Source organism: Notothenia rossii (assembly GCF_949606895.1).
Source record: "Notothenia rossii genome assembly, chromosome: 9".
NCBI classification, from domain to species: Eukaryota; Metazoa; Chordata; class Actinopteri; order Perciformes; family Nototheniidae; genus Notothenia; species Notothenia rossii.
The window spans coordinates 7583762-7611230 of NC_136907.1; the positions used below are offsets into that span (position 1 = coordinate 7583762).

At 39.7% G+C, this 27469-nt stretch overlaps 1 protein-coding gene and 1 long non-coding RNA gene across 3 annotated transcripts in view; one reads left to right on the top strand and one right to left on the bottom strand.

Annotated features, from left to right (window-relative positions):
- The window catches only part of LOC307019405, a 199230-nt gene that overhangs the window by 38294 nt on the left and 133467 nt on the right, over positions 1-27469 (bottom strand). The gene's annotated exons all lie outside the window — the stretch shown is intronic.
- Positions 194-27431, top strand: ubash3ba (ubiquitin associated and SH3 domain containing Ba). 2 transcript variants are annotated; one of them, XM_079651165.1, is made up of 14 exons: positions 194-884; positions 14453-14506; positions 16546-16732; positions 19172-19370; positions 20161-20330; positions 21020-21228; positions 22330-22474; positions 23779-23899; positions 23984-24106; positions 24212-24304; positions 24768-24912; positions 25002-25108; positions 25555-25664; positions 26376-27431. In XM_079651165.1, the coding sequence occupies exons 1-14, from the start codon at positions 757-759 to the stop codon at positions 26511-26513; spliced, it is 1929 nt and encodes a 642-aa protein (XP_079507291.1). In that variant the 5' UTR covers positions 194-756; the 3' UTR covers positions 26514-27431. The 2 variants fall into 2 exon arrangements, with proteins under 2 accessions (XP_079507291.1, XP_079507292.1); XM_079651166.1 differs by lacking the exon at positions 194-884 and adding an exon at positions 12054-12278.

A 27469-nucleotide genomic window follows, 5' to 3' on the forward strand; every position in this document is an offset into this window, starting at 1 on the left:
CTAAGGCAACTGAGGATGGCGTTCTTTTCTCCTAATGGTTCAATGCGCATGCGTGAAGTGTCGACACCCACTTTCCAGACAGGAAGTGTGACTAACTTTTTCCATCGTATGGCCCTACCTCGACATTTTTCATCATACTACCTCATCTAACGTGATTCATTTAAGCACACAAGAGTACAAACAGCGCGTTGGTGTGGGTGTGTTGCTCAGTTTAGTTCTTGCTCTGCATGAGAACTTAACGCACAGGACTTCCGGTCCCCTCACACATCTGTGTACTGTCCCTTTAACTAAGGGGGCCGCACAGTTGAAGCTGCAATATTTTACAGGCTGCTCCTCCGCTCACTCACGACCCATTCATAAATAACACATCGTGTGGAAAAGAGAGCTCATACAGCATCTGATTTTTAATTAATCGGAACTAGGGACGAGGTGAAATCAGACATGTTCACCTCGGCCGGGGACTGTGTATCGGGGGCACAGCTGAGAGAGCAGGAGTGACTTCCCATGGCTGACCCCCCTGCTGATGGTTTTGACTTTATGTGCGAACCATCAGGAGGCAGCTTGATCCAGCTCGGAGCATTTGTCAAACCCAGAAAAATGCTCGTTTCCTCCGAAGGTTTCCTGCGTGTTTCCGCCTTTCACAACTAACCCTGGTTTAAGCCGCTTTCATCCTTCTTTTTTATTATTATTATTTTTAATTAAATGAAAATACATCAGAGGAGCCGAGGACCTGACATACCGATGGAGCAGTGAGTTATGGCAGCTAAAGAGGAACTGTACGCCAAAGTGACGCCGCGGAGGCAGCGCCAGAGCCGGCCGAGCACCATCAAACATGGGACCACTCTGGACGTGCTGCTGTCCATGGGCTTCCCCAAGACCAGGGCGTGAGTACTGTCCCGAGACTAACACACTCATAGCGAGGTTAAACCAGGCTTCACACCAGCATCCCTCACAGTCAGTCTGTAGCCAAAGTTTCTTATGGTCTGTGTATCGGTGTCCTAAGCAGTTGATACAGATGCTACACCTCTGCTCTGAGATGCATGTTGTTTACATGTTCACTTTTATTGAACTGTAGCTTTTGCCCTGCCTGTATCACAGCAGGCTTATGCAATATTATTGATTGACCCTTTTGTGTTTTTTTAAGCCATCTTTGGTTTCCCTTTTAGTGTCAATTACAACTAAAGTCAGACTAACATGCTCTTACTAGTAGGCTACGCTGTTTTGATACCAAATGCAGATTATTGTGATTGAAAACAATGCAAATATAGTTCATTTGTACGTATTGCTGCCAAATGCACCTAAAGGTCTAGCTTTCATGTTAAAGCTGCAGTTTAATATTGTTGATAGTGAACCTAATTGTACAGTCATGTAGTTTAACATACTGTAAAACAAATACTATTATGTGTTGTTATTATAGTTATTATCTGCAATATTACATATAGCTGAATATGAATGCAGTCTGCATATTTTTTTAGCCATCGTCATGACTTCCCTTTAGACATGGTTTCCCCTTTAGTGTTAAATAATACTGTACAACTAAAGTCATAACATGCTATTACTAGTACGCTGTTTTGATACCAAATGCAGACGTATTTTGATCATTGTGAACCTTTTTTAAAGTCATGTAGTTTAACATACTGTAAAACAAATCATATTTTGTTTTGTTATTAGCCTATAGTTATTATCTGCAATATTACTAATAGCTGAATATGCATGTAATCTACACATAAATAAATACAAATTGACTCCGAAAGCATAAAAAAAAAGCACAACTAGTATTCTGTTGAGCTTTTTTTTCTGTAGCCTACTTCATTGACTATCCACACCAAAGTAACAGAAGCACTTGTATGTTCAGTCTTTTTGTTTCTGTGGGGGTGCGTTTGTGTCCATATGTTGTTTTGACATGTTTCCACACCACAAAAGAAAAACATTAGTTTGACTACTTTCTGAGTCACGCGTTTCCTTTGCCAACGCTCTTGGTTTTCATTGAAATACCTGATCCGGTGGGCATTCCTACGTGCTCCGGCTCTACACTTTTTTTCATTCATCCTTGAGAGAAGAAGTTGCCAGGAAACAAGGATCGCTGGCTTGTGAATGTTGTCTATGGATTATGTAATCCTATAAAAAAATGACAATGTGTTGTCTGCTTATAATTGGGGGACAGTTGAACCATTCATGCTTAAAGTGGACCTATCATGCTATATTTGAATAATATAGTGTATGACCATACCTATATAAGGCATATTTATACTTTTTATTTTTCAAAATACCAAACAGATCATGCATTTTAGCCATTCCTCATTTCGCTCAATTTAACACTGTCTTTGCTCGGGCTGATTCTGTGAGAACAGCACCATCTACAGGCCTGGCATATGTACTACAGCGTCTCCAGCGCTTTCGAACGGCAATGTCCGTGGCTGTCTCCTCCTGATTGGTGGAGTTGGCCCAATAGACGTAGCGCCACTTCTGTGACGTCAGTAAAGTGTTCAAATCTGGATCAGTCTGTATCAGATCCGTTGCAGCCCCTTTTTAAGAGATTTGGGTATGGAGGAAAATAGAGAGGGTTGTGTTTTCTGACACTTGGTGAGTTCCCTGGAACACCGGGGACACATATTCATATACAAAAGACGTACAAAAGTGCATTTTGCATGATAGGTCACCTTTAAATATTTGGTTTGGACAATTGTAGATGGTTAAAATTTCGATTGAAGCAGTATTCGGCATGATGTCACAACATTTGAGCAACAGAAGCACTTCTCTTTTAGAACCAGAAACAAGAGAAATGTGCAACATCGAGGCGTTGCATCTCGATAAATAAATTTCCTATACGGACTGCAGAAAATAACATGTACGCTTAATAAAACCAATCTTTGTCATCTTGACACGGTGCTTATGGCCACAGACACAGTTTTAATTGAATTTCTGTACGGCCTTACATCTCAGCCTCAGTGTGTAACTTCTCACATCATCTATAGTCATAACGTGCCTTCCCATTGTTGGTGTTGTCAATGACTCCCACATTATATATCAAACCCGGTAGTTTCAACAGCCTCTTTGCCCACAAAAGCCTTTTCTGTATGTGTAGCGGGCCTCAAAATGGTGTCCCATCATGTAACAAAAGATGTGAAATACTTTGAGTCTCAGCAGCAGAAGTCTCAGAGTGTCGTGATAAACCCATAAGATCGATTACTTGTTTCATTTTCTGAATTGAGAGTGAAATAAGAGACTGGAATTTAGAAATGACTCGGAGCAGTTTTGCTAAGTAAGCCAAAGCTAGACGGATACAGTATCTCCAAAATGAAGCCTTCATATCTACTGAAAAGCTGTCTGAGGTCACCAGGCTGTCTTTGTTCCAGACTGCAGCTCCTTCTCTAATGAACCGCTGCAGACAACATGAGGGACTGTGGTTGGTTATATTTGCAGACTCACATCTAGTACTGATGATGTACTTATACTCTCCGAGTGATAAAATAATAATGAAGCAGAATAATCAGCGTGTGTCTGCTGTTATAGCTGTGGAGGCAAAACAAGAATAAGATAAACAAATAATCAGTGGTGTAAAATAACAATTCTGAGATACTTGTGTTTTACTTGAGTACGTCCAGTTGATGTTACTTTGTATTTCTACTCCACTTCAATTCAGAGGTATATTGTGTAATTTGACTCCACTACATGTATTGAATACCTCTAGTTACTTTACAGATGTGGATGAATGATGTGAAATATAATCAGGTCTTAAATCAGACTTTAGTTCCACCTGGAGTAAATTCAAAAGCTACCCTGCAGTACATCTTCCATCCCTGTGAATAATACAGATACATAGTACCTTAAATACAACACAGGGGACACTTGATGTTTTTGAGATTGGTGTATTCATTTGGTGGGACTTTTCTCTCTGGAGCTTATGTCATTGTAGTTATGACATTGATAGGGAAATATGTGAGAATAGGATGGATATGTTTTGCGCCAACACAAACACGAGTTTCCAATACCATAAAAACACATCTTTGTCATGTTAATACCCGTCCCATTTAACAACTGACAGGTCAAATAAAGCATTGCCGTTAAATGTATGAACATACAATGCATTTCTTTATTTTGTTGGTAATGTAATCCAGTTAAAAATATAGTTTATAGTCTAATTGTAGATTTCCACCTGAGCTGAATAACACTCCCCAATTCCCACAAAACTTTATCAGCATCCTCAATGGCCTAACCTTTTAAAAGAACTCTCTGTTTGTGTCCAGTAAGCAAACTTTATCTCCTGCTTTGAGATAAATAACCAAATGAGAACATTGCATGGCCTGTCATTGTTGTCACGTTATATATTTGCCTGTTGTCCATTTATTCCCTGGGAACCTGCTCCTATTTAATGATTAGCCTTACAATCTACTATGTGTTCCCTGACGTTGCAGATTGCACTTGTGAAAAGGGGACTTCCTTGTATCATTACACTACATTTCACTTGTTAGACGCTTTTACCCACAGCTACTTAGATACATTCAGTGCTGTGGGCAATCCCCACAGAAGCAATTTGGGGTGAAGTGGGAGGCGTGTGGCGCAGTGGGTTAGTGCGCTGATCTTCGAATCAGAGGATAGAAAGTTTGATTCCCACTGCAGTCAGCATGTCGTTGTGTCCCTGAGACACTTCACCCCAAATTGCTCCAGTGGGGATTGCCCACGGTACTGAATGTATGTAAGTTGCTTTGGATAAAAGCGTCTAACATGTAATGTGTCTTGCCCAGGGACACAACGACATGCTGACTGCAGTGGGACTCGAACTTGCTACCCCCTGATTCAAAGTTCAGTGCGCTAACCACTGAGCCACAGCCTCCCAACCCCCCTGCCTATCATAGTTAAATATTCCTTCTTTGTTGTTTCTTCTTTTCCCTAATACTTTCCAATCTTTACTTTTATTGTACTTGTGAAGGATTACCAGTTCATTAAAAATCCTAAAAAGGTCCTCATTGAGCTTGATTTGTCTTCCAAAACATTGTTAGCTTCTGTAACTTCTGCACACAGAACATACTGTGTGAAGCAAATAGTCGTTGGATGGAGGAACTAGACACACACGTTCTGGTGTATGTGCAGTTTTTAAATGTCGTGTTTGTGGCCAAAATAACTTGAGCAGTCACACCTTACAATCACCACCCTGAACCTACGACCTGTATTACAGTAATATACGGTAACTATAGACCAAGCGGAAATCTGAGTTTTAACCACTTTATTTTAGACGAATGATGGGCTAAGTGGTTTTTCGAAGCAGCCTTATGACGCTATAAGTAAACAGACGTTATGTCTGCGGCTCCTTCATGTCAGCCATGCAGCAGTGGAAGACCGTTCGACTGAAATAGGAACCTGTTTAATGATGTCGAGGGTTAAAGATTTGTGTAATCATCCACTTTAGTTCTGTGTTGTTTCAGAGAAATAATGTGGCAATTGTGAGTAAGGGAAACAGGAAGTTGATGACCAAAATGTAACAAAACTGACTCTAGTGACGGAGGCTGAGGCTTTTTTACTTTACTGACAACATGTAGACGGAGTCTGCGGAGGAGAAGTTCGTCATGTGATATTTTAGGACCAATCGCAGATGTTCTCACAGACAGTGATGCTGGTGTGTGGAAAATTCAAATACCATACAGGGAAGTGAGTGCTCGACACAACAACATGGCCTCTTTCTGAGAAGTTAAAACAATATTCGCATAAACGCAGTCAGGATTGGCTAATTGAAGATAATAAACAATTAATATCATCACCTAAAATCTGGAATCGGGCTGGCTTACAAATATAAAATTCTCCTGTGATAAATAAAGTATTTCTGAACATACTGTGAGTTACTGGCCCAAATGTTGTTGTTTTTTTCCCTTTTTTATGTCATTTCTTTGTAGAAGCATGGTGGCATCATGTTGGAGTGATTAGCGCAGGTGAAGAAACCGGGCACTTCTAACCTTACAGTTATCACACATTTATAAGGCCTAACTTTTTAGTTAATAGAATTTTAAACTCCAAATCTCCCAAAGATGTTCACTTTACAAAGGCATAACACGAAGGAAAGCAGACACATCTGAGAAGAGCACGTTTTATTTAGTGCTGGTTAAATAAGTGATCTATTGACAAATGGTTCGTGTACAACACTAATCCCATGGTGTCGGCCTGTGATGCGGCCCCTAAACACAACCATGCACGACACATTTTTATATTTATGCTCGTAATTGTCCTATTTTCCCTCATGTGGAGTTTTGAAATGTTGTGTGGTAAATGACTTCAATGCTCTGATTCTGATTGTATAAAACAACTGTTGAATTGATAATATTGAATTCAACCGAGTGCTCTCAGTACAGGATTACACATCCTCCTCTTGGTGAGTTTCAGTTTCTAAACACAATCTTATTAAAAGCTGTGTTTCGTTCACCGTTGAGTTTCTCTTCTCTTGCGCCATTTCATGTATTACTCTTATATTCATGGTCTGTTTCATTGTGTTTTTCAAACTAAGACTTCAAAGCGTCTGTGGTTACTGAGCCGCTACACATCTCGCTGACATTATGTGTGCTATTTCCCCCCGCTACTTCGTGAAGCCTTTTGTGTGTTAAGAGGAAGTCTCTGTGAATGCAAACTCCTCTCCTACTTACAATAGTTTCTTAACTCCCGCCTTAACAACCACATGTATAACTCTAACATGCAACACGCATGGCAAGAGACATATTGACATTATTGAGGTCTTAAATACTGCATATAACTCATGCTTACATGTGATACATTGGCAGGCTTTGAAAGAACAAACTCTGAGCTTGTACTCGGAGACAGTCAAGAGGAAGTCGCCCATTTCCGGAAGTGGCTTGTGACCTTTACTGAGCGCTCTGTTGAGATGCTCGTATGGGGGCGGCTGAATCACATAGGGAAGAAAAGTTTAATATTCTGACTTGGTTATCAATGTTTTCGTTTTGTACTATAGAATAAAAGCTTGCTGAGGCTCCCTGGCTGATGTGTGTGACCAGGAAATAAAATGTTCTATGCTCGGATTGGGTGATAAAAGTGACCTTTTTATGACATGAATTTTCCTTTTAAAACATAGCTGTAAATCTCATCATATGCTGTAAGCTGCTTATGACACATCCTCGGACTTTGAGGAGTGTGTGATGCATCACTGTTCTGGCAGGGTGCCTCACTGTTAGTGAAACATTTGCTTGGTGCACTTTGACTTATTTCACTGACGTCACTCATGCAGTGCTAAAAATAACACTCAAGCTCAGAAAACAGTCATTTCTGGGTTTGGCAGACGCTTTGATTTGTATTTGTTTAATAGGATGACTTGATGGAACTCTGAAGAATATTTTTGAATTGTTCTTAAGTCGCACATAGGCCAGCAGCACAGTTCATTAAATGGCCTCTGTCGACCCTCTTCTTCACAAATAATGAAGTGAGAAGAGGAGAATCAGTTCCAGACACAGCGGTACGTACACAGCTAGCTTTGTTACAGGCGCGCTGCTGTCACTTTAACTCTGAAGAAAAGCTTTATAAATGTACAACACCAAGCTGGCCTTGTTAGTGACCCTGAACAAAACACTCAAACAACAGTTACTTCCAGAAATAATGCAATAGTTTGACATTGCCTGAAATACGCTCGTTCACTTTCTTGCCAGACGTTAGCTTAAACCATTAATTCCACGGTCATGTCCAAACAGTAAACATGAAGCTAACTGCTAACAGGTGGTTAGCATAGTGTTGCACATAGATAGGGAGACAGATGGCCTGACACTGCTAACAACTGTATTCAAGCTGTATGCAAACAGAGATTTAAAAAACATTAGCAAAACTCCAATATGACAACCATAGTTCTAACCTATCGCTTTACTTATGGATTAGACACATAAGATTGAATCCTTGTGCATAGCCATTGCATTTTTAATTTTTTTTGCCTTAAATATTCAGAAGATATATGCATTTTTGTGTTCTTACTGCCGCATTTTGCTAAAAATGTACATTGTAATATGAATATGTGGTAGTTATGAGCAGGACTGTTCCTTTTTAACTATTTAAAAATGGAAAACAATATTTAATTATAATGTTTTTTATGGCAGATATTTGTTCCTCTATGGGCATCAGAGAAACCTTTTTTATTCACAAAAGTTAACTTAATTGAATACTTATTTAACACTTTAATAATGGTGACCCTGGTGAACATCTCACTTCTTTCCTCCCTGGGAGAAGGATCCCTCGTCTGTTGCTCTCCCCAAGGTTTCTTCTATTTTCCCCCTGTAGTTGTTTGATATCTTTCTTTGCTGTGGGGCTTTAAGGACAGAGGCTGTACACTCTGTAAAGCCCCCTGAGGCTAATGTGGAATTTGTGATATTGGGCTATATCAATAAAACTTGATTTATTGATGGATTTCCTCCGTCTTGATGTCCCACAACACACCATGAGCAGATGTGATTCCCAGTGTCTGTCTGCTGGTGTAAAGGTTGAAGGAAGGGCGGTACCGCTGGTGTTTTGGTCACCAGGCCGAAGTGAAGAACGTTTCCTCTGCTGACACGGCTCTCCTCAGGGTGCTGCAGGCTGGCGCCGGGCAGCGGCTCTCAGCGCTCTGAGGGATAAGTGGTTAGTGATGAGTGTTCGCCGTCAGCTAGTAAACAGGAAATGTTGATTTGAGCTGAGTCAGAGGTGTGTGTGTGTGTGTGTGTGTGTGTGTGTGTGTGTGTGTGTGTGTGTGTGTGTGTGTGTGTGTGTGTGTGTGTGTGTGTGTGTGTGTGTGTGTGTGTGTGTGTGTGTGTGTGTGTGTGTGTGTGTGTGTGTGTGTGTGTGTGTGTGTGTGTGTGTGTGTGTGTGTGTGTGGGGACAGGGTGACATAGATGGTTTTTACTTTTGCCTTTTAATCACGATGTTCCAGTTGTTGGAAGTAGCTAAGTACATTTGCTGAAGTAAAGTAAAACCTGTAGGTACTTGTACTTTAAAAAGCTACTTTGCAGAATTAGAATATAAATACGAATGTAGCATATACAGCATATACAGTAATTCAAATAAACCCCACTTTTACCAAGTGCAACATTGAAATGATGAACAGATTAATGCATACATAATTTTAATACAATCATTTAAAATACATTGTGCTTAAAATCTGCACGAGTTGGTACTTATAGTATATTATGATGCTAATACTTTTGTACTTTTGAATACAAGACTTGTACTTGTGACTGAGTATCTTTACACTGTAGTATTTCTTCTTTTACGTAATAATCTCGACTTCCTCCACCTCTGATGATTTCCTTTTTCCATTTCGGCCATTATGAATCCACAAAAGCCATCATATTTATGTAGTTGAATTCTTGTCACAATATCTTCAAACACAGTGTTTACAGGAAATAAAAACAGTGCTGCACGCTCATGAGACTTTATGAAGAGTGTGCAGATTTCCTGATAGAAAGCCATTTTCTCCAACGGCCTGGAACATATCCAAGTTGAGCCGAAAGGTCAGCTTTAATAAACACTCAAAGTAATGTTTACATATATGAAAAACCAGAAACGCCGCAGCTGGAACACGCAACAGGCAGCCTGGACATTTCATCTGCTATGGGGTCATATGTGGAAACAGGAAGTGAAAACATGTCCCATATGTGGATGACATGTACCCGCAGGATGTGCAAATGAAGTCAAGCTCTCATTTAATGGCTACTGTTAATAATGCAAACAGTATGCGGCTGATAAAAGGCCATTTCAAATCCAGAGTGACTTCTCTCCCTAGCGCTTTCTAATCTTTTTTATCTTGGGCTAGCTGTGAACAGGAAATGCAGTTTATAAATAGCTCTCAGTTCTTGCTCGGAGCAAACACAGGCCTCCGGGTTAGCTGCAGCTATTGAGGGCAGTTTGTCCATGACCGCTCCCGTGAATAGTCAGTTCAACTATCAAACACGACATACAATAGAAGGAAGGTTTGTATTACCCAAATCTTAATCAAATATGGGACAGAAAACAGTCATGTACAGAGTCATGGTCAGCTGGAACTCTTTACCGGTCCACATCATTCAGGAACATTCTAAAGTACATTCCAAAAGGTTGCTAAACAATTATTTATGTGTTATAAAGTAAATTTGAACTGTGTCTGTGGCTATGTATGCATATATTATTATGTACACTTATTTGTATTTACTTTTGTTTGGCCTTAGGATGGCGATAATTGGATGACCATTTTAGTTTTCACTTCATACAGCACTGTGTATTGCATGAAATGATGAGCTGTTTTGTTTTCATTTACTTGTATGTATGTTTATGTATGCTTTGTGTGTGCGAAGACCCCAGGAAGAATAGCCAATGCACATGCTAGTGCTAATGGGGATCCTAATGAAGACAAACTCAAACTAACTCTAATATAGATTTATTTGAAATATATTGAAGTGTCACAGGGCTGACGCTGTAAGGCAGGGGTGTCAAACTCAATTTCATCCCGGGCCACATCAGCATTATGGTTGCACTCAAATGTAATTTATATAAATATACACATGTAAATATATAATATATATTAAATAATGTATTATATTACATCGTTGCCCCTGCATTGGATTATTATCAGATCTGGTAATATCTTCCTGAATAACTACGTCTGAAAGCAGAAGTCTAGGGCAAACAATTGAAAGTAAATATTCAACATTACACCAATTGTATTGTATATTATATTCTTTGCAAGCTCTTGCGGGCCACATCAAATTAGGTCGCGGGCCGGATTTGGGCCCCCGGGCCTTGAGTTTGACACCCCTGCTGTAGGGCTTTGGACTCCTCGTTGAGAGAGGAAGTGAGTGAGACACTTCTGCTAACCTTTTCTTCCATGTGAGACGATTAGGTTATTTTCAGCAAATTCCTTGTAATTTGCTGAATGCTTGCTTTTTGTATCACTAAAAATAGGTGGGAATCTTTCAAATGTATTGCCTCTGGTGAACATTTAGACATTTTGCTTAACTATTTCCCAGAAGCCGCACAAAACATAACAAGAACAAAACATAACATCATGGTTGGCCTTCTGCTCGCTGCATTCCCGCCAGCATTATGAAGGGACATTTTTCATATTTGCTTAGAATTTGGGGTGTCTTGAAGCAACAAATGTTCCATGTAGTTTGAATTGTTTGTGTTATGAATATTTTTGAAAATGTGTTCCCAATCTGCTATTGTTATATTGCAGGAGAGTTCATTTTCCTATTTAGTTTTTACATTGATAACACTAAATTCATCATCAATGAAGCACTCTCTATCTCATGCTTGATACTGTATTTCTTCTAATACCTGGAACACGGTTTGTTATTTCAGTGGATTAATGCCAAGGCGAGTCTTAAGGGATATAAAATACAAGAGATAGGAAGCAAGACATGTACTGTTCTCGCCTGGATTGGATTTTGTGACGTCTCGGTCACATCTGCTTGTAATCCTATCATTCCTTTATGAGAGAAAATCCCCTTCTTCCTCCTCCTCCTCCTCCTCCTCCTCCTCCTCCTCCGCACCAGGTGGATCTCTGAGTGAAACAACTGCAGCCACAGCCTCTCGGTCTAAGCCTTCTGCATGTCTAAGGGTGACTTGTAAATGTAAAACATGTGTTCTGTTAAATTGACTAGCTACCAGTAATCTGACTCTGAGTATCAAAATATAAAAGTAATGTAACCTCTCTGTTACTTCTGGATTACCTCAATATCATCTACAGCGCAGATTAATACAAGAGAATTTTTTTTTTGCAATACTGAAGTGTTTGATGTAAGACAACAGAAATAGCAGAGGTGGAAGCAGTACTCAGATCAGGGGGGGGTGTTTTGACTTGAGCCGTCCCTTATAGATACTGTATTTTTACATTAGTGAGCCGGATCATTTGGCTCGGCTCTCTTAAAGCGCCGGCTCTTTCGGCTCCCAAACGGCTCTTCATGTTACCACAGTTTACCACGGAGCCTCAGTTTCGCCGCTGCGAGGCTCCAGTGCTCGCAGCTCACGCGCGTGCTCCACTAACCCCCCCTCCGCTCAGCACGTCCAAATCGCGCACGTTCCGTGTTGTCCTGTAGCAGGCACCTTCGATGTCGGGGAAACAATCTTCAAAACTCCGAAAGATAATCCCACCAGACTCCTTTGCCCCTCCAGCAGCGGGATGTCCTTGTCCTTTTTCCTTTTCGTCTTTTCAAGCGATGAAAACTCTCGATCTTCTCTCGAATTATTAATATTTTTGGACGCCATCGGCTCGCGTTCAGGGCGTCCCGACCTGAATAAGGGCGTCAAATGACGTCAAGACGGCCCCCTGGCGGAAACGCTGAGTGCAAGTAAATTAAATAAAATATAATAGAAATTGTGCAGAATAGTCTACAAGTCATTGGAATATTGATATATATAAGTAGACGTTACAACAAGATGAATGCTATGGATGTTCTTTCAAAAGGCACATCATGGAAACCTTGAAAGGAGCATAACTTTTCCTATTGAAAGCAGTTTCTTTGGCGAGTTAAGGTTGAAGGCCATGTGTTAGCGCCCTAAAGGATGCTTGAGGTAGTTATGGTGAAGCCATCTGTCACGTCTCTGCAGCCTCGGCACTCACACACTGCTCTCTGCGCTCTGTCAGGGCGCGCTTCCCCCCAGGGTTCAGGGACGTTGCCGTATCTAGGACCCTCTCACTGGGACACATTTATAAATAGATAATCGAATTTGTACGCTAGAGTGTCACGATGAACTCTGTCAAAGTCGGCACACACAGAAATGCTGCAACACGTCTATACCAAGCTGTGAATGACACGCAGAACACTTCCTGCGTGCTCATTTTACTTCAATACAAACTGTAGATGTGTCTTCAAATGGCCATTCAAAGCAGTGGCAATAAGAGATGATACTGTTTGTATTAATCACAAATCATTGTGAAGGTTTTCTTCAACACACGATCTAAAGGATGTAATCTAATAATTTAGTTAAAACTAACTTCCTGTTGCTCAATAATGATGTGAGCTTTTTACCAGAAAAGCAGACGTCTCTCACTGAAGTATCTTGTCCATAATCCAATCTTTTGGCTTTTAAAAAGACATCGACAAAGATAAACTATCAAAAAGATCAATCTTAAGCAAGTTTCCACTGTGGTCCACAGAGCCAACACGCACCAAGGGGTTGTTGCTGTTATTCAGGGACATCGACTTTGCATTAGAGAACCTTTAGTTAGTTCATTAAATTTTTTCGAGCGTGTAAAACCAAAGAAAATACAAATGAAACAAAAGGGGATACAGACATGATACAGTGCTATACAAATGAATGCAATAACAAAACGAAATATGTAATTAATAATTGAATAATCTGTAGTATCATTGTCTGATATCAATAAACAACAAAGCTTTAGCTAATCACACGTCCGAAAAGGGGTCGGAAGAAGTTTACACTTATTTAATCCGACCCCTTCTCCCTTTTTTTTTTTTTTTCAGAGAACCTTTCAAATGAATGAACACCTCACTGTTCCTAAAAACCCTTACCAAAACTAATCACAGATATAAACACATTTTGCTAAATTAAAGACGTTCAGGTTCATATTTGTATTTTGAACTGTGACGTGTCTTCCATGCTTTAATGTTAAAAAAAGCTCTGAGGGTGGAGAGTGTGTGGGAGAGAAACTCTTGGAACTTGTAGCCTCTACAGATCCTTAAATGCACACAAACCTATATAACACACTACAGGAAAGGGAAAAGCCCCAAAAAGCACAATAGGCCCTCTTTGAGTAGAACATTTGAGCCATGTTTTTCAAGACATAGCTCTTGGAGACCCATTGTTACATCTGGAAACTCTGACAGTCTCTTGAAGCCCACTAAAGCTGCTGGAATCACTGAATCCCTTCAGAGGCGGCCCGCAATACCAGAGCTTTTATAAAAAGAGGCTAATTAGATTCTGAGCACTCACGAGTAATCATCAACTCTCTTGTTTCAGAAATGTTTCATAAGAGCTGGAAGAGAACTCTCTGCTCCATAGTTTCTCTTGGAATAAAACCACGTTGTACATTTTACACATATATAATCTGTTCAATATTTTATATTTTTGAATATATATATTTGTACATATAATATCTACATGTATATTTTCTATTTTATTTTCTTTCTATTCTTGTTTATTTATTTGTTTTATTGTAAAATGCCTTGTCTTTTATGCTGCTGCAACAAAAACAATTTCCCAAATTGGGATCAATAAAGTAACATCTTATCTTATCTTATAAAATTACACAGATAAATCCTGATGTAGCACATGTGTTTAATTATTAAACATGTTCTTACTGATGTTTGGGAGGGTCTTTATGCTGTGACATTTGAAATCTTTTTTTTGAACGGGAATACGTTATTAGGGTTGTTTCACTGCTCTCTTGGGTTGTTCGATTTCTGTTCATTGATCACGTGGAAGCACATCTCCAACTAATAAACACGGCCGGAAGAGAAGCTATTGATTTACTGACTTTGATCTCATTTTCTCTTTGCAGATTGAAAGCTCTGGTTTCCACAGGAGGGAAAAACGTGCAGGCAGCTTGTGACTGGTGAGAACAACACACACTTTTACACACACCGTCCCACACGGTTATTAATGCACACACACACCCTCTTGTAATTGTAAATATAACATGAACTGACCTCACCCCTTAACATCGTCACTAACAGTGCTGCCCTCTGCTGGACGTCAGCTGCCCCCCTCTCCCCATTGTTTTTCACTTCTTAACTTCTTTGTTTTTTTATCCAGGAGAACCTTCTTTATTCGTAAATGGATGAACATATTTAGATAGAAAATGACATAACCAATGATTATATACTGTCCTCACTTCAATTGTCTTCCCCTTGCCTCTAAACTGAAAACATATCTTCCCAAAATGCTTCCATCTCAACATTTCTCCAGTATTTTTTTAATTTGTAATGACATGGTGCTTTATTGAGAGGCGAAGTCCAGCCCATCTACTTCCGGTCCATGGGACCTTATTTCGGAAAAATTATGTATTGAAGTCAATGGAGAGAGAAAACGTATCTCTCGATCCCGTTTGAATTGTGCCATGAATTACACATATGATGTTTGTCAATCTTAAAAAATTATTTCCATGTCAAAAGAGTCACAGTTTGTCGTAAAACTGTTGAAATATAAGACTATGAAAAATATGCAACTAGAAAGACTACAAATCCCAGAATCCTGGTCCCGCATGCTGGCTCTTACGAACCGACTACCTCCCCTTGTGTGTATGCACAGCTCTAAACATGCCCAGACTTGGAGTGATTTTCACCTCTTTTAATACTTTCTGCCTCATTCTGAAAGAAAGAAGTGAAATGTGCCAACGTGAGGCCGTCTTGGTGTGTGGTGCGAGATGGGAGATGTAGTTCATTGAGCAGTTTCACACAAAAAAAGTGTTACATCACAGTTTTACGACAATTTTTTTTTTTGACTTGCAAAACTATCTTTTAAATTGACAAACATCATATGTGTAATTCGTGGCAAAATTCAAACGAGATCGAAAAATAATCTATCTCTCTCCATTGACTTCAATACATACTTTTTCAGAAATAAAGTCCCATGGAGGTCCCCCGGAGAGGGAGGGACTTCGCCTCTCTACAGAAAGTCAATAACAATTGTGCAATATTAGAAAAAGCCCCACAGTTTGCTAAGCTAATTTATTCCTTATTTATTTAATTTTCTTTTGTTCTTGGTGCTCTGTTTATAATCAGGGATCCTACGGTCATTTAAGAACCTGGAAAAGTAATGGAAATTCAAAATGCAAATTCCAGGCCCTGGAAAAGTTATAGAAAACAATATTTTTCACAAAGTTTTGGAAAAGTCATGGAAATGTAACCAAAGTTGCATCATATATAATTTATATTTTATTTAATCGCCGAAATAGTAATACTATAATGATAATAAATACTGAATAGTAATAAAACGTAAAATGGCATTTAACTGACGAGGTATTTTGTTGGTGAGAGATTTTTACAATCACGCCCTCTAGTCTACAGTGGCTTTAGTCTGTAGGAGCTAGTAAGCCTACTATTTGATTTGTTTTAGATAGGCACAACATGTTTCAGATGCAGACCTTATTTTCCAGCTTACCATGTTAAAATTAAAAACAATCAGTGGTTCCGCTGAGAGAGTATTTTTCTTGGTCATGGAAAATGAGGTAACGGTCATGGAGAAGTCATTGGTGAAAAAGTGTATGAATATGTACAATGCCCTCAATTCAATTTCAAAACACAAACATTTATGCCTTTTCCTGATGTTTTTGAATCTGTTGATTAAAAAGGAAAAAAGTCTAAGTGTATATATTAGATTAAAGGAAAGCACACGATATAAAAAATATATATAAATGAGAAACAATATGTACACTATGGTAAGAAAATAAGCAGGTAGCAGGTAAGTGAATATATAAAGTATTAAAGGAGCCTTTCATGTTAACAGATTGTAAATAAATAAATAGTTTAGTAAGAAAATGTGTTGTTGTGTGATTTTTGTTGTTTTTAAATAAAAATAAGTGTTCTTGCTCAGCATTGATGATACAGTCTGTATTTGTGTTAGTAACTCACTGTCTTCCTGTCCTTGCTCCAGGCTCTTCTCCCACGTAGACGACCCCTTCCTGGACGACTCTCTGCCCAGAGAGTATGTGTTGTACATGCGCCCCAGTGGAGTCCTCCTCCAGCAGCTCTCTCACTTCTGGCAGCAGTCCCGCGTCTCCTGTGGAAAGAACAAGGCCCACAACATCTTCCCCCACATCACCCTCTGCCAGTTCTTCATGGTCAGTGTCTCTCAGTGCTCACATTATAGTATTATAACGTATTTATTTATAGAAGGGCCATGCATACAAAAACATTAATCTCAGCAAAGAGAAGGATGCAGTATGCCAGATTATAGCTAACAGCTCATTTCCATCTGTGGTCCTCAGGTTGGTTTTTTCTCACAGGCATAACATAAATAGGACATACAATGGAGATGCTTACATAACTGCACCTGTTGTACGTCATCATCCATGCGGTCCTTGGACACTAAAAGGACATAACATTTCTTGATGCTATCGATTTTCATATTGTGCAAACATTACAAAAATAGTTTTTTGTATTTTTTGTTGTTTTTTAGTTGTTTTATTCTCTATCAAAGCATCTTTGAGTTTTTAGTAATGCGCTATAAGTGTTGTGGGGGAAACTTCTGTGTAGCAATGCAGGAGGACTCAAAGGAGACACGGGGAGAGCTGGAGCTTTGATGGCAAACACTGATGGGTTTATTTGGAGCTTCGGCCGGAGAGTTCACAAAACAAGTCAAAGAGTCAGAGGTTCTGACTTCACGGTAGAGTTGCCACGTCAATTCTGAAGAACTCTACCCCAGACCCGTGTCTTTAGCTAGATCAGAGAGAATAATCAACATGCTGCATAACAAGATAGAACCATAACACCTCTATCAGCTGATGCCAACAGGCAGGAACAGGGAGACACAACACTGAGAGCACAGCAGCCAAGGCTACAGGTGCGTGTGCTCAGTCAGGACAGAACTGATACACTGGGTCAAAGTTATGGGCCTTGGAAAATATTTCCCCAACAAGTGTCATGTATTATTATTATTATTATTATTATTAACATATTACAGACATTATCACTCCCCCTCATCAACAAAATGATCACACAATACCTGAACCATTATGATAGTAAGAACCAGTGCTTTACCATCTAGATCAGGGGTGTCAAACTCAAGGCCCGGGGGCCAAATCCGGCCCGCCACTTGATTTTATGTGGCCTACAAGAGCTCGCAAATAATATAATCAGTTTATTATAAGGTTACGTGCCGCTTTACAGGACCACGTTGCCCATAAACTACATGTCCCACAATGCATCTCATTTTATGAGATGCGCACTGAAGAGACTTGCAATTACTTGCAATTATTTGCCCTAGACTTCTGCTTTCAGACGTAGTTAATTATGAAGTTATTACCCTAGATAATAATCCAATGCAGAGGAAATAATGTAAAATAACACATTATTTTATATATATTATTTATATTTATCTATGTAAATTATTGATATAGTCTTAAAGTTACCACCGGCCCTTTGAGTGCAACCATAATTCTAATGTGGCCCGCGATGAAATTGAGTGTGACACCCCTGATCTCGATGAAACAAGTACAAACTAATACAAAAAGTAATAAATAATAAATAAGTAAATAAAGAGGTGCTTCTTCTAGATTTCTAATTTTTCTTCGTATCAGTTTGCAGCTGTAGTCTTGCTGTGATTTTCTACATTAAATGAACATGTTTTACCCTGTTTCTCCGATGGAGCCGTTATAGGTTTTTAAATCCCTTATACATCTATAAGTTGTACGATAGCTGCCCATTGCTCCTGTTACTAGGATGTGTTAAATGAAGAGGTCAACGTTCACTGTGTGTGGGTGTGTGCATGAACATGTGTCACCATTAAAGAGGGTCTCATCCTCCGATTGTCAAAGAAAGCACTTTTCAACACAAGGCAATTCAAAGTGCTTTACAAAATTAAAAGACTGGTTCCTACTCTCATAATGGTTCAGGTATTGTGTGATCATTTTGTTGATGAGGGGGAGTGATAATGTCTAATAATAATAATAATAATAATAATAATAATACATGACACTTATATAGCGCTTTTCTAAAAACTCAAATTTAACAGAGAATAAAGCAGCAAAAATAATTTTTTTAATGTTTGCACAATATGAAAATCGATAGCATCAAGAAATGGTATGTCCTTTTAGTGTCCAAGGAGGGCATGAATAATTAACCCTGATGTACAACAGGTGCAGTTATGTAAGCATCTCCATGGAAACATAAAACACATTAAAACATTACAAAGCAAAGACATGAATGAATAAAAGTTTCAGTGCAGTGTGAGATGTGAATAGTTCAATTAAAAGCAGCGGCAAAAAGAAAAGTCTTCAGGATGGATTTAAAAGTAGTCGGAGTTGCAGCGGACCTGCAGGTTTCTGGGAGTTTGTTCCAGATATTTGACAATATCCCGAACCAAATTCTCACATGGCTCTACCCCTCGTCTTCCTGTGAAATTATAGTTCTTTTGAAACCTTTTTATATTCCTTTCATCCATTTTGAACACATTTCCCTGTTTCACTGTTACCCGAACCCCTCTTTGACCTTTCAACCACTTTTCTTTTCAATATTCAGAATTAGGATATTTAAACCTAATGACTTCTTCTGTTGTTTAGTGTGCCGATGGGAAGGTGGAGGCTCTGACCGAAGCTCTGCAGGCAACCGTGGCCAAGTGGAAGGGTCTTATCCCCATGCCCCTCCCTCTGGAGCTCTACACCTCCTCCACCTTCATCGGCCTCTTTGTGGAGGAGCAGATGGCCGAGGTGCTGAAGACTTTCGCCTTGGACTTTGCCACCGAAGCCACAGCTAAAGCAGGTTAGAGACCACCCATGTCTCTGTGATGGAAATACTGTCTTTACAGGGGGAACTGCTCCTAAACATCAAATAAAAAGTAAAAGAAATGAAGCAGTACATGCAAAGTTTGGGAAGGGGCATTAACCTGAAAGTGGTGTACAATAGGACAACAATGGGATAGGTAATTCATAAGTATTGTGTAAACCCTAACCCTATTATTTATTTGATATTTGATATTTGATATTTGATATTTGATATGTATTTTTTATATTTATTTATTTATTTTTATTTCATTTTTATTTATTATTTTTATTTTTATTTTTAAATAATTATTTTATATTTTATATATTTTATATATTTTATAATTTATATTTTATAATTTATATTTTTTATTTTATATTTCATATTTCATATTTTATATTTTATAATCATTCTTTTTATTTTTATTCAATTAATTGTTTAATTATTCTTCCCTAATACTTCTTCCCTATTTGTTTATTCCTACTTAAAATTCTCTTCTTCTTTTACTGAGTGACAACATACAGTAAGAGTAGCGAACCTTAAGGAAGTGAGAAAGGGATATAGGTTCGTGTACATTTTTTATTTAAATATGTATCACCCCGAAAAAGAAAGATACATGCAGACAGTTTTGAATTTACAGCATATACTGTAACCGTATTTGAGCAGTTTCCCCAGACCATACATTTTCAGTGTATTGAATATAGTAGGCCATAGAATGGAAACAATACTTAATTGTCATGAGTATACATACAAACATCTGCTGTGCACATGTTCTCTTTGCTTTGTCCAGATGTTCACGTCGAGCCTCATAAGAAACAACTTCATGTTACGTTGGCGTACCACTTCCAAGCCAGCCACCTTCCTAATTTGGAGAAGTTGGCCAAAACGGTGGAGGTGTCTTCGGGCTGCGACTGGCTGGCCGTGCTCTACTCCCGGGACATTCGCTTTGCTAATCATGAGGTAGAGTTGTTTCCTTTGAAAATGACTACCGGTACTCTCCCTTGAAATTTGTGTTTTGTGTGTGATATTTGGCAAAATAAATGTCGTTAAATCCAGAGGTGGGAAGTAGTGGAGTACAAATACTTCGTTACTGTTCTTAAGTACATTTTTCTGGTATCAGTACTTTACTCCACTACTTATTTTTCTGACAAATTTTTACTTTGACTTCTTACAAATACCTGAACTTTCTACTTCTTACATTTTCAAACAGGCTGGTTCCTTTGAATGTGTGTTTGGTGGCGTGATCATTATTATTTAGAGTCATTGCGTGCCTATTGATTTGAACACGATCCGTGTATCCATCATTTCCTGGTCTTCTCTAAAGAAGAGCGACCAATGAAAACGTTGTCATGTTGCCGTTGTTCAGCATGGAAACATTCATTAGCTAACAATGACATTATTGTTCTATTAATATAAAGGGAGGTCAGGTACTCTTTAAAACAGCTGCTAGTTATGGGTACTTTTTACTGAAGTACTTTTCAAAGCCCTCTTTACTTTTACTTGAGTAAAGAAGTTTAGTCAGTACTTCTACTTTTACCAGAGTATTTTTAAACACGAGTATCTGTACTTCTACTCGAGTAAAGGATGTGAGTACTTTTGCCTGGCTCCTGAAATGGCTTCTCTCTAATGGCTCTTTTCACCCCCTGTAGACGCTGCAAGTCATGTACCCGTACGTGCCTCAGAATGACGACGAGCTGGAGCTGGCGCAGGGAGACTTCATCTTCATGTCCCCTGTGGAGCAGAGCAGTGCCAGTGAGGGCTGGGTGTTCGGCACCTCGCTGGGCACGGGGCTGTCCGGCCTGCTGCCTGAGAACTACGTCAACCGCGCTGATGAGTCTGACACCTGGGTCGTCCACGGGTAAGAAAAGGAAGCGGGGTAAATCCATCGCCATGTGTTTCTTGCATTCATCAGGTTCAGGTTTCAGGTTTCATAGAGCCAAAACATTTCAAGTGCTACTCAACTGGCTTTAGATAATCCAGTGCTTTGTTAGTATAAGTGCTTTTTATTTTGTTTTGTTTGGTTTTTTGTTTTCTGTTTTTCATTGTATTTCTCGAAGTGGAGTCGAAAGAGATGAGTTTTCAGTCTGCGCCGGAAGATGTGTAAGCTTTCTGCTGTCCTGATGTCAATGGGGAGCTCATTCCACCATTTTGGATCCAGGATAGCAAACCCATGTGTTTTTGCTGATGGGAACTTGGGTCACCCTCGCAGTGCGGGTGCAGCGAGTTGTTTGGCTGATGCAGAGCGGAGTGCACCTGCTGGGGTGTACGGTTTAACCATGTCCTGGATGTAGGAAGGGCCAGATCCATTCACAGCATGGTGCACAAGTACCAGTGTCTTGAAGTGGATTCTAGCAGTTACTGGAAGCCAGTGAAGGGAGCGGAGGAGCGGCGTGGTGTGGGAGAATTTAGGAAGGTTGAAACCAGACGAGCCGCTGTATTCTGGATGAGCTGCAGAGGTCGGATGGCACATGCAGGTAGACCAGCCAGGAGGGAGTGGCAGTAGTCTAGGCGTGAGATGACGAGAGCCTGGACCAGAACCTGCGTCGCTTTCTGGGTCAGGAGGGGACGTATCCTCCTCAAACTGACAATCCACAGATCCCTTTAATGTGTGTTCTCTACAGTTTAAGCACAGATGGACACCATTTCCACTAAGCTGAATGCAAAGACTAAAGGGAAAATTAGTCATCTTCCTCTTTTCTAAAACTGCCTTTGAACAGGTTGTGTTTCCTCCCTCGCTCTACCCATTTATTCTTCACTATATTCATATTTTCAAGACACGTAAACACACTTTACTCACTTAATTTGATCCGTGCCCTGCTTATTCCTGTGTTTCCTGACTCTCATATGACTGTACCAGTGTGTTGGTTGTCTGCTAATGTTCCCTCTCTTCACTGTGGATAATGAGTGCTATTTTTTAACGGCTATTTGAATAAAATGGAGTCCTCTGTCTGATCCTCAGGTCTCACTCCGTGCTCACCAGTGCCTCTCCGTCTATCTCCGCCAGCAGCGTGGCGGGGTCATTGTTTGACGGACAGCTGAACGACAGTCTGTTTGACACTCTCATGGATCCTCCCAGCCTTACTGGCCTCTGTCCTCCTATGCAGGTATTCAGCACTACGGCTTACAGGCTGCATGCTAAGTGACCATTACATTCTCTCTGAAGTGTACAAGAGGCAACCTTTGGTAGAGCGTAATGTAACCGACCCACAGTAAAAAAGGGATATGTATAGTAAAAGTACAGTTTAATTAACAAAATACGCTGTATTTATTCAACTTAATTATAAAAAAATAAGCAAGTAGCTGAAGAAATGTCAGGCAAGTATTCTGAAGTATTAAATAATAGTATATTATTAACTGAAACATGACATAGCTTAGTATGTGCCTTTTATAAACCTAATGTCCTTGCTTTTCCTCACACATAACAAATGCGTGCATCTGTATTATATATTACCATATCATGACCCAACTATCATTGCATCCTGTAACTGCATCCTAAAATGAATTAGTTCAAGCAGACATCCATTATAAATGTTCCCAACTCTCAGAAATGCGAATAATTTGACTGTAACTGCCTGTGGCTAGTGCTGATCATTTGCATACTAAGAGACCAATTTTGCTGCAAATGCATATTACCTCATTTAAATATGTGCAAATAACAAAGGAGCCCCAAGATACTTTTTGCCCAGCAGTGTAGTTAGGGATGCATTAAAGCAAATTATTATTTTGTCTTTTTACACAGGTTTAGCAGCCCCAAAAGCAGCAAAGTCCTTTTGTCAATTCCTCTTTGAGAGTGTTAAAAACGAATTATAACTGTATGCTTGTAGCATGAAATAAAAAAGGCCAAATTATGCTTTTGTGGGTTTTCCCTTTTAGTGCAGGGGCGTCAGACTCAATTTCATTGCGGGCCACATTAGCATTATGGTTGCACTCAAAGGGCCGGTGGTAACTATATAAATATACATATATAAATATCTAATATATATAAAATAATGTATTATTTTACATTATTGCCTCTGAATTGGATTATTATCGGATAGAGTAATAACTTAGTAATTAACTACGTCTGAAAGCAGAAGTCCAAGGCAAATAATTGCAAGTTTCTTCAGTGTGCATGTCACAAAACGAGATGCATTGTGGGACATGTAGTTTATGGGCAACCTGCTTCTGTAAAGTGGCATGTAACCGTATAATATACGTATTATATTCTTTGCAAGCTCTTGCGGGGCCACATCAAATGAAGTCGCGGGCCAGATTTGACCCCGGGCCTTGAGTTTGACACCCCTGCTTTGCCTGATTCACCTCCGTTGGACTCCTTTGTTTACTTCCGTAACATAATTACATCACTGTGTAACTCTTGTGCTTCTATTGGCTTTATTTATATTAGATTTAAATTGAATCTTTTTCTCAGGTGTTGAGGCCGACCTGTCAGTCTTCCCTTTCCAAGATGAGACTGTTTGTGTGTCGCCATGGCGAGAGGATGGACGTGGTGTTTGGGAAAAACTGGGTCTCTCAGTGCTTTGACGCCAAAGGTGAGCATGCAGGGGGATGTTGATTACACATTTTTGAGTTGAGTATTTGCTTCTTCTGTAAGATCCTCATTTGTGTTTGTGTAGGCCGATACATTCGCTCCAACCTCAACATGCCGTCCAGCCTGCCAGCCAGAAGTGGAAGTTACCGGGACTACGATAAAGATTGTCCAATTACTGTGTTCGGCTCCACCCAGGCCCGACTTGTAGGTCAGTACATATGAAGTATTTGATCTTGTTGAAAAGTTACTACAGTTTGAAGGGTTGTTGAATACAGTAAAGGGTACAATTGAAATGTATGTTGGTCTATTTCAGGTGAAGCTCTGTTGGAAAGCCACACAGGAATAGACTTTGTTTACTGCTCGCCTTCTCTTCGCTGCGTCCAGACTGCTCAGAACATTCTGCAGGGTAAGACCTCGTCAATATTCTCACGGCAACATCTATTCAGTTTCTTAACTGCCATGATGTTATACTCACATGTCAGAGCTGATTTCAGAGCTACTGCTGCACGACAATATTGGACTATCAGTGTTAGTTTTGGATCTGAATCTTTAAGATTTGCGCACATCCAATACACATTTTTCTATAAACATTTAATAAATTATTAGCAAAAGAAACTGATCGGAAAATCTTTGGGGGGTTTACGGAAGGTATATATCTTTCCCATTACTTACCTCCTTTGACCAAAGCAAAACACTTACTTAATGTTTCCTTTTTTATCTATACTTTATTTCTTCATGTTAACAAACATAGGACCAAAACTATTACTTTTTGCACAAAGTCTTACATTTTATGTGAAAAAGTATTCGTATATTTCCCAAAAAACTGAGGTGAGTGATTTCAATGTTCTCTCTGTTTCACTGTATGTTAGGTCTCCAGCAGGAGGCAAAGACAAAGATCCGTGTGGAGCCTGGGTTGTTTGAATGGACCAAGTGGGTTGCAGGCACAAGTTTACCCGTGTGGATCCCCCCAGCTGAGCTGGCTGCTGCTAACCTGAATGTGGACACAACGTACAGGTACACCAACCCTAAAGCATCACGACACCTTCATCTGTGATTCTACAATTGAATTCTAACCTCCTATATATATATTGGTTTCTCCCCAGACCTCATATTCCCGTAAGCAAGTTGACCGTATCAGAAAGCTACGACACCTACATCAGCAGGAGCTTCCAAGTAACCCGCGAGATCCTGACAGACAGCAAAAACCTGGGTAATGCAGTAAAAACTCTTGGCAGCATTCACTACAATGCCAGCTCTTTTATTGAGATGATTACCCTTAAATGCTTCCCATTCTTTCTGTGCGCAATCTCTGGAGGCCACTTTACAATGAGCATGAGCTAATGAAATCAAAATTAAACAATGGGCTCCTGCCTTGATGGCCTTAAACAAAGAAAAATGCACCTGACACTTAACGCTCTATCAGAAGGCCTTGAAACGGAATAGTGTCACACAATAGGCACTTTGTTTTGACTCTGCTGGCCTTCTCAAGCAAGATGTTTGATTTGGATGTGGGCCAAATCTTAAAATAAAAGGCAATGCATTCAAGAGCCTGAACATTTTTCAAGCTGTATATCATCATCTGCTGAGTGCCCATAAACAAACAGCATAGAAGCTTATGGTATCTGTGGAATGCTTTTCTTTACCTCTTTCACACAGGAAACACGGTCCTGATTGTGGCCCACGCTTCCTCCCTGGAGGCCTGCACTCGTCAGATACAGGGCCTCAGCCCGCAGAACTCCAAGGACTTTATCCAAGTTGTCCGAAAGGTCAGTCCTCGCTTAACTTACAACAAGGGCTGTACTTCATGTTATTTAAAAAAACTATTATAAATTGAAGCAGAAAAATTGCTAGGTGATAACTTGTTGTGAATTTTGGAATATTACGTCACAACATTCTGGTGTTAAAGGGGCCCTATTATGCTTTTTGGAGTTCTCCCTTCCTTGTAATGTGTTATATGTTTTTGTGCATGTAAATGGTCTGCTAAGGCTAAAATCCCCAAATTCCCTACAGAGGGAGTTTCTCTACCACACTCCTGAAACCCCTCTATTGGACTTACTGACAGAACATTATGACATCACTAAGTAACACTCGCGCTTCTAGTGGAAAGCGGTCCAACATATTGTACGTGATAAGCTAAAGGGCGGGACTTCTCTAAGCGGAGACAGAGCTGGCCAGCTAACCAATCAGAGCAGACTGGGCTCTGGTTTCAGACAGAGGGTGAAAAGAGGTGCTGCAGCACAGGCTGTATGAGAAAAATAAAGAGCTTTTTGAACATTAAAGCATGGAGACATGTCCCAGTAGAGACACTAAATACTCATGTGAACCTGAACATGAGCACAATAGGGCCTATTTAAAGTTTATATTGAAGAAGATTCAAACCATTTGGTACAGCCCTATTTACAACACCGTGTTCATTTGTATCCCCTTCTCATCTTTTTGTCTGTGATAACACACACATCTGTCTTCTCTCTTTGCAGATTCCTTACTTGGGTTTTTGTGCTTGTGAAGAATTGGGAGAGACCGAGGTGTGGCAGCTGGTCGACCCGCCCATCTTGCCTCTGACACATGGACCCAATCACAGCTTCAACTGGAGGGAAATGCTCATGCAAGACTGAAGGATTTGCTCTTTGGCTCTCTTATCTTTTGGTGACCCTGAACTGCTGAAATAAATATTTATTTTTAATCCACTCTGCTCTAAATCCAGCCCAACTACCAAAAAAAAAGGAAAGAAGAAAGACCACGTCTGGCTTCCTTCAAAGACATCATGCAAAAAAATAAATGCATTTATTGAAGCAAATGTATTCAGACACACAGCTCAGGAATGAGAAAAAATATGAGCCACAGATAGAATTGCAGTTTGGTGTTTTGAGAATTGTGGATATTTCTTAAGACTTGTTGATGAATCAGGTTGATTGCCATGAAAATAGTGACGTTAAGTCTATGACTCCTCTTCAGGCAGGGCGGTGAAGACTTTGTGTGTTGCTGCCTTCACACACACTGTGACAAGAAGTAGACGAGGAAGACTACCACCACAGAAATATTTTTCCATGTGTCAGAAATTATTATTTAACTTGTAGCTAAGACCCTCCCGCAAACAAAAAAAAAAAAGCACAAAAGAAATGTTGACAATCAGACAGGGGAAAACTGATCTTCATTGTTTCTGGTGCCGAGATGGGTGGTTTATGATTCCTGTAAATGTCATATCATTAAGTGATTTTCTCTAAGTTAACATTTAATTGCCAACATGAATCGTTTTACTTTCCTGCAATGCAGTTTTATTACCACCACAGGAGCAACCAAGGCTTAAGAAAATTAATATAATTTAATACAGATCGCTTTTGGGTGCATTGACTAAAAATATTTGCTTGTTAATCACAGCAGCACTGTTGAATTTCATGTTTTTTGTTATGTCAGATGATTTAAATGCTTACTGCCTATAGCCTACCAACTGTTTGTTATTTGAGACCAAGCATCTATTGATACTCTCAAAAACGAATAAAGCAAGGATGTGGAGATATGGCCTATACATATAAGCCTGTGCCATGTGTTCTGTAAAAAAAAATCACTTCTT

Bases quoted from the DNA above. Each gene is read 5' to 3' on its own strand.
- ubash3ba (XM_079651165.1), top strand. From the start codon at position 757: ATGGCAGCTAAAGAGGAACTGTACGCCAAAGTGACGCCGCGGAGGCAG. The intron at 14,507-16,545 runs GTGAGAACAACA...TCCTTGCTCCAG, and splicing joins GTGCAGGCAGCTTGTGACTG to GCTCTTCTCCCACGTAGACG. The intron at 24,305-24,767 runs GTAAGACCTCGT...ACTGTATGTTAG, and splicing joins TGCTCAGAACATTCTGCAGG to GTCTCCAGCAGGAGGCAAAG.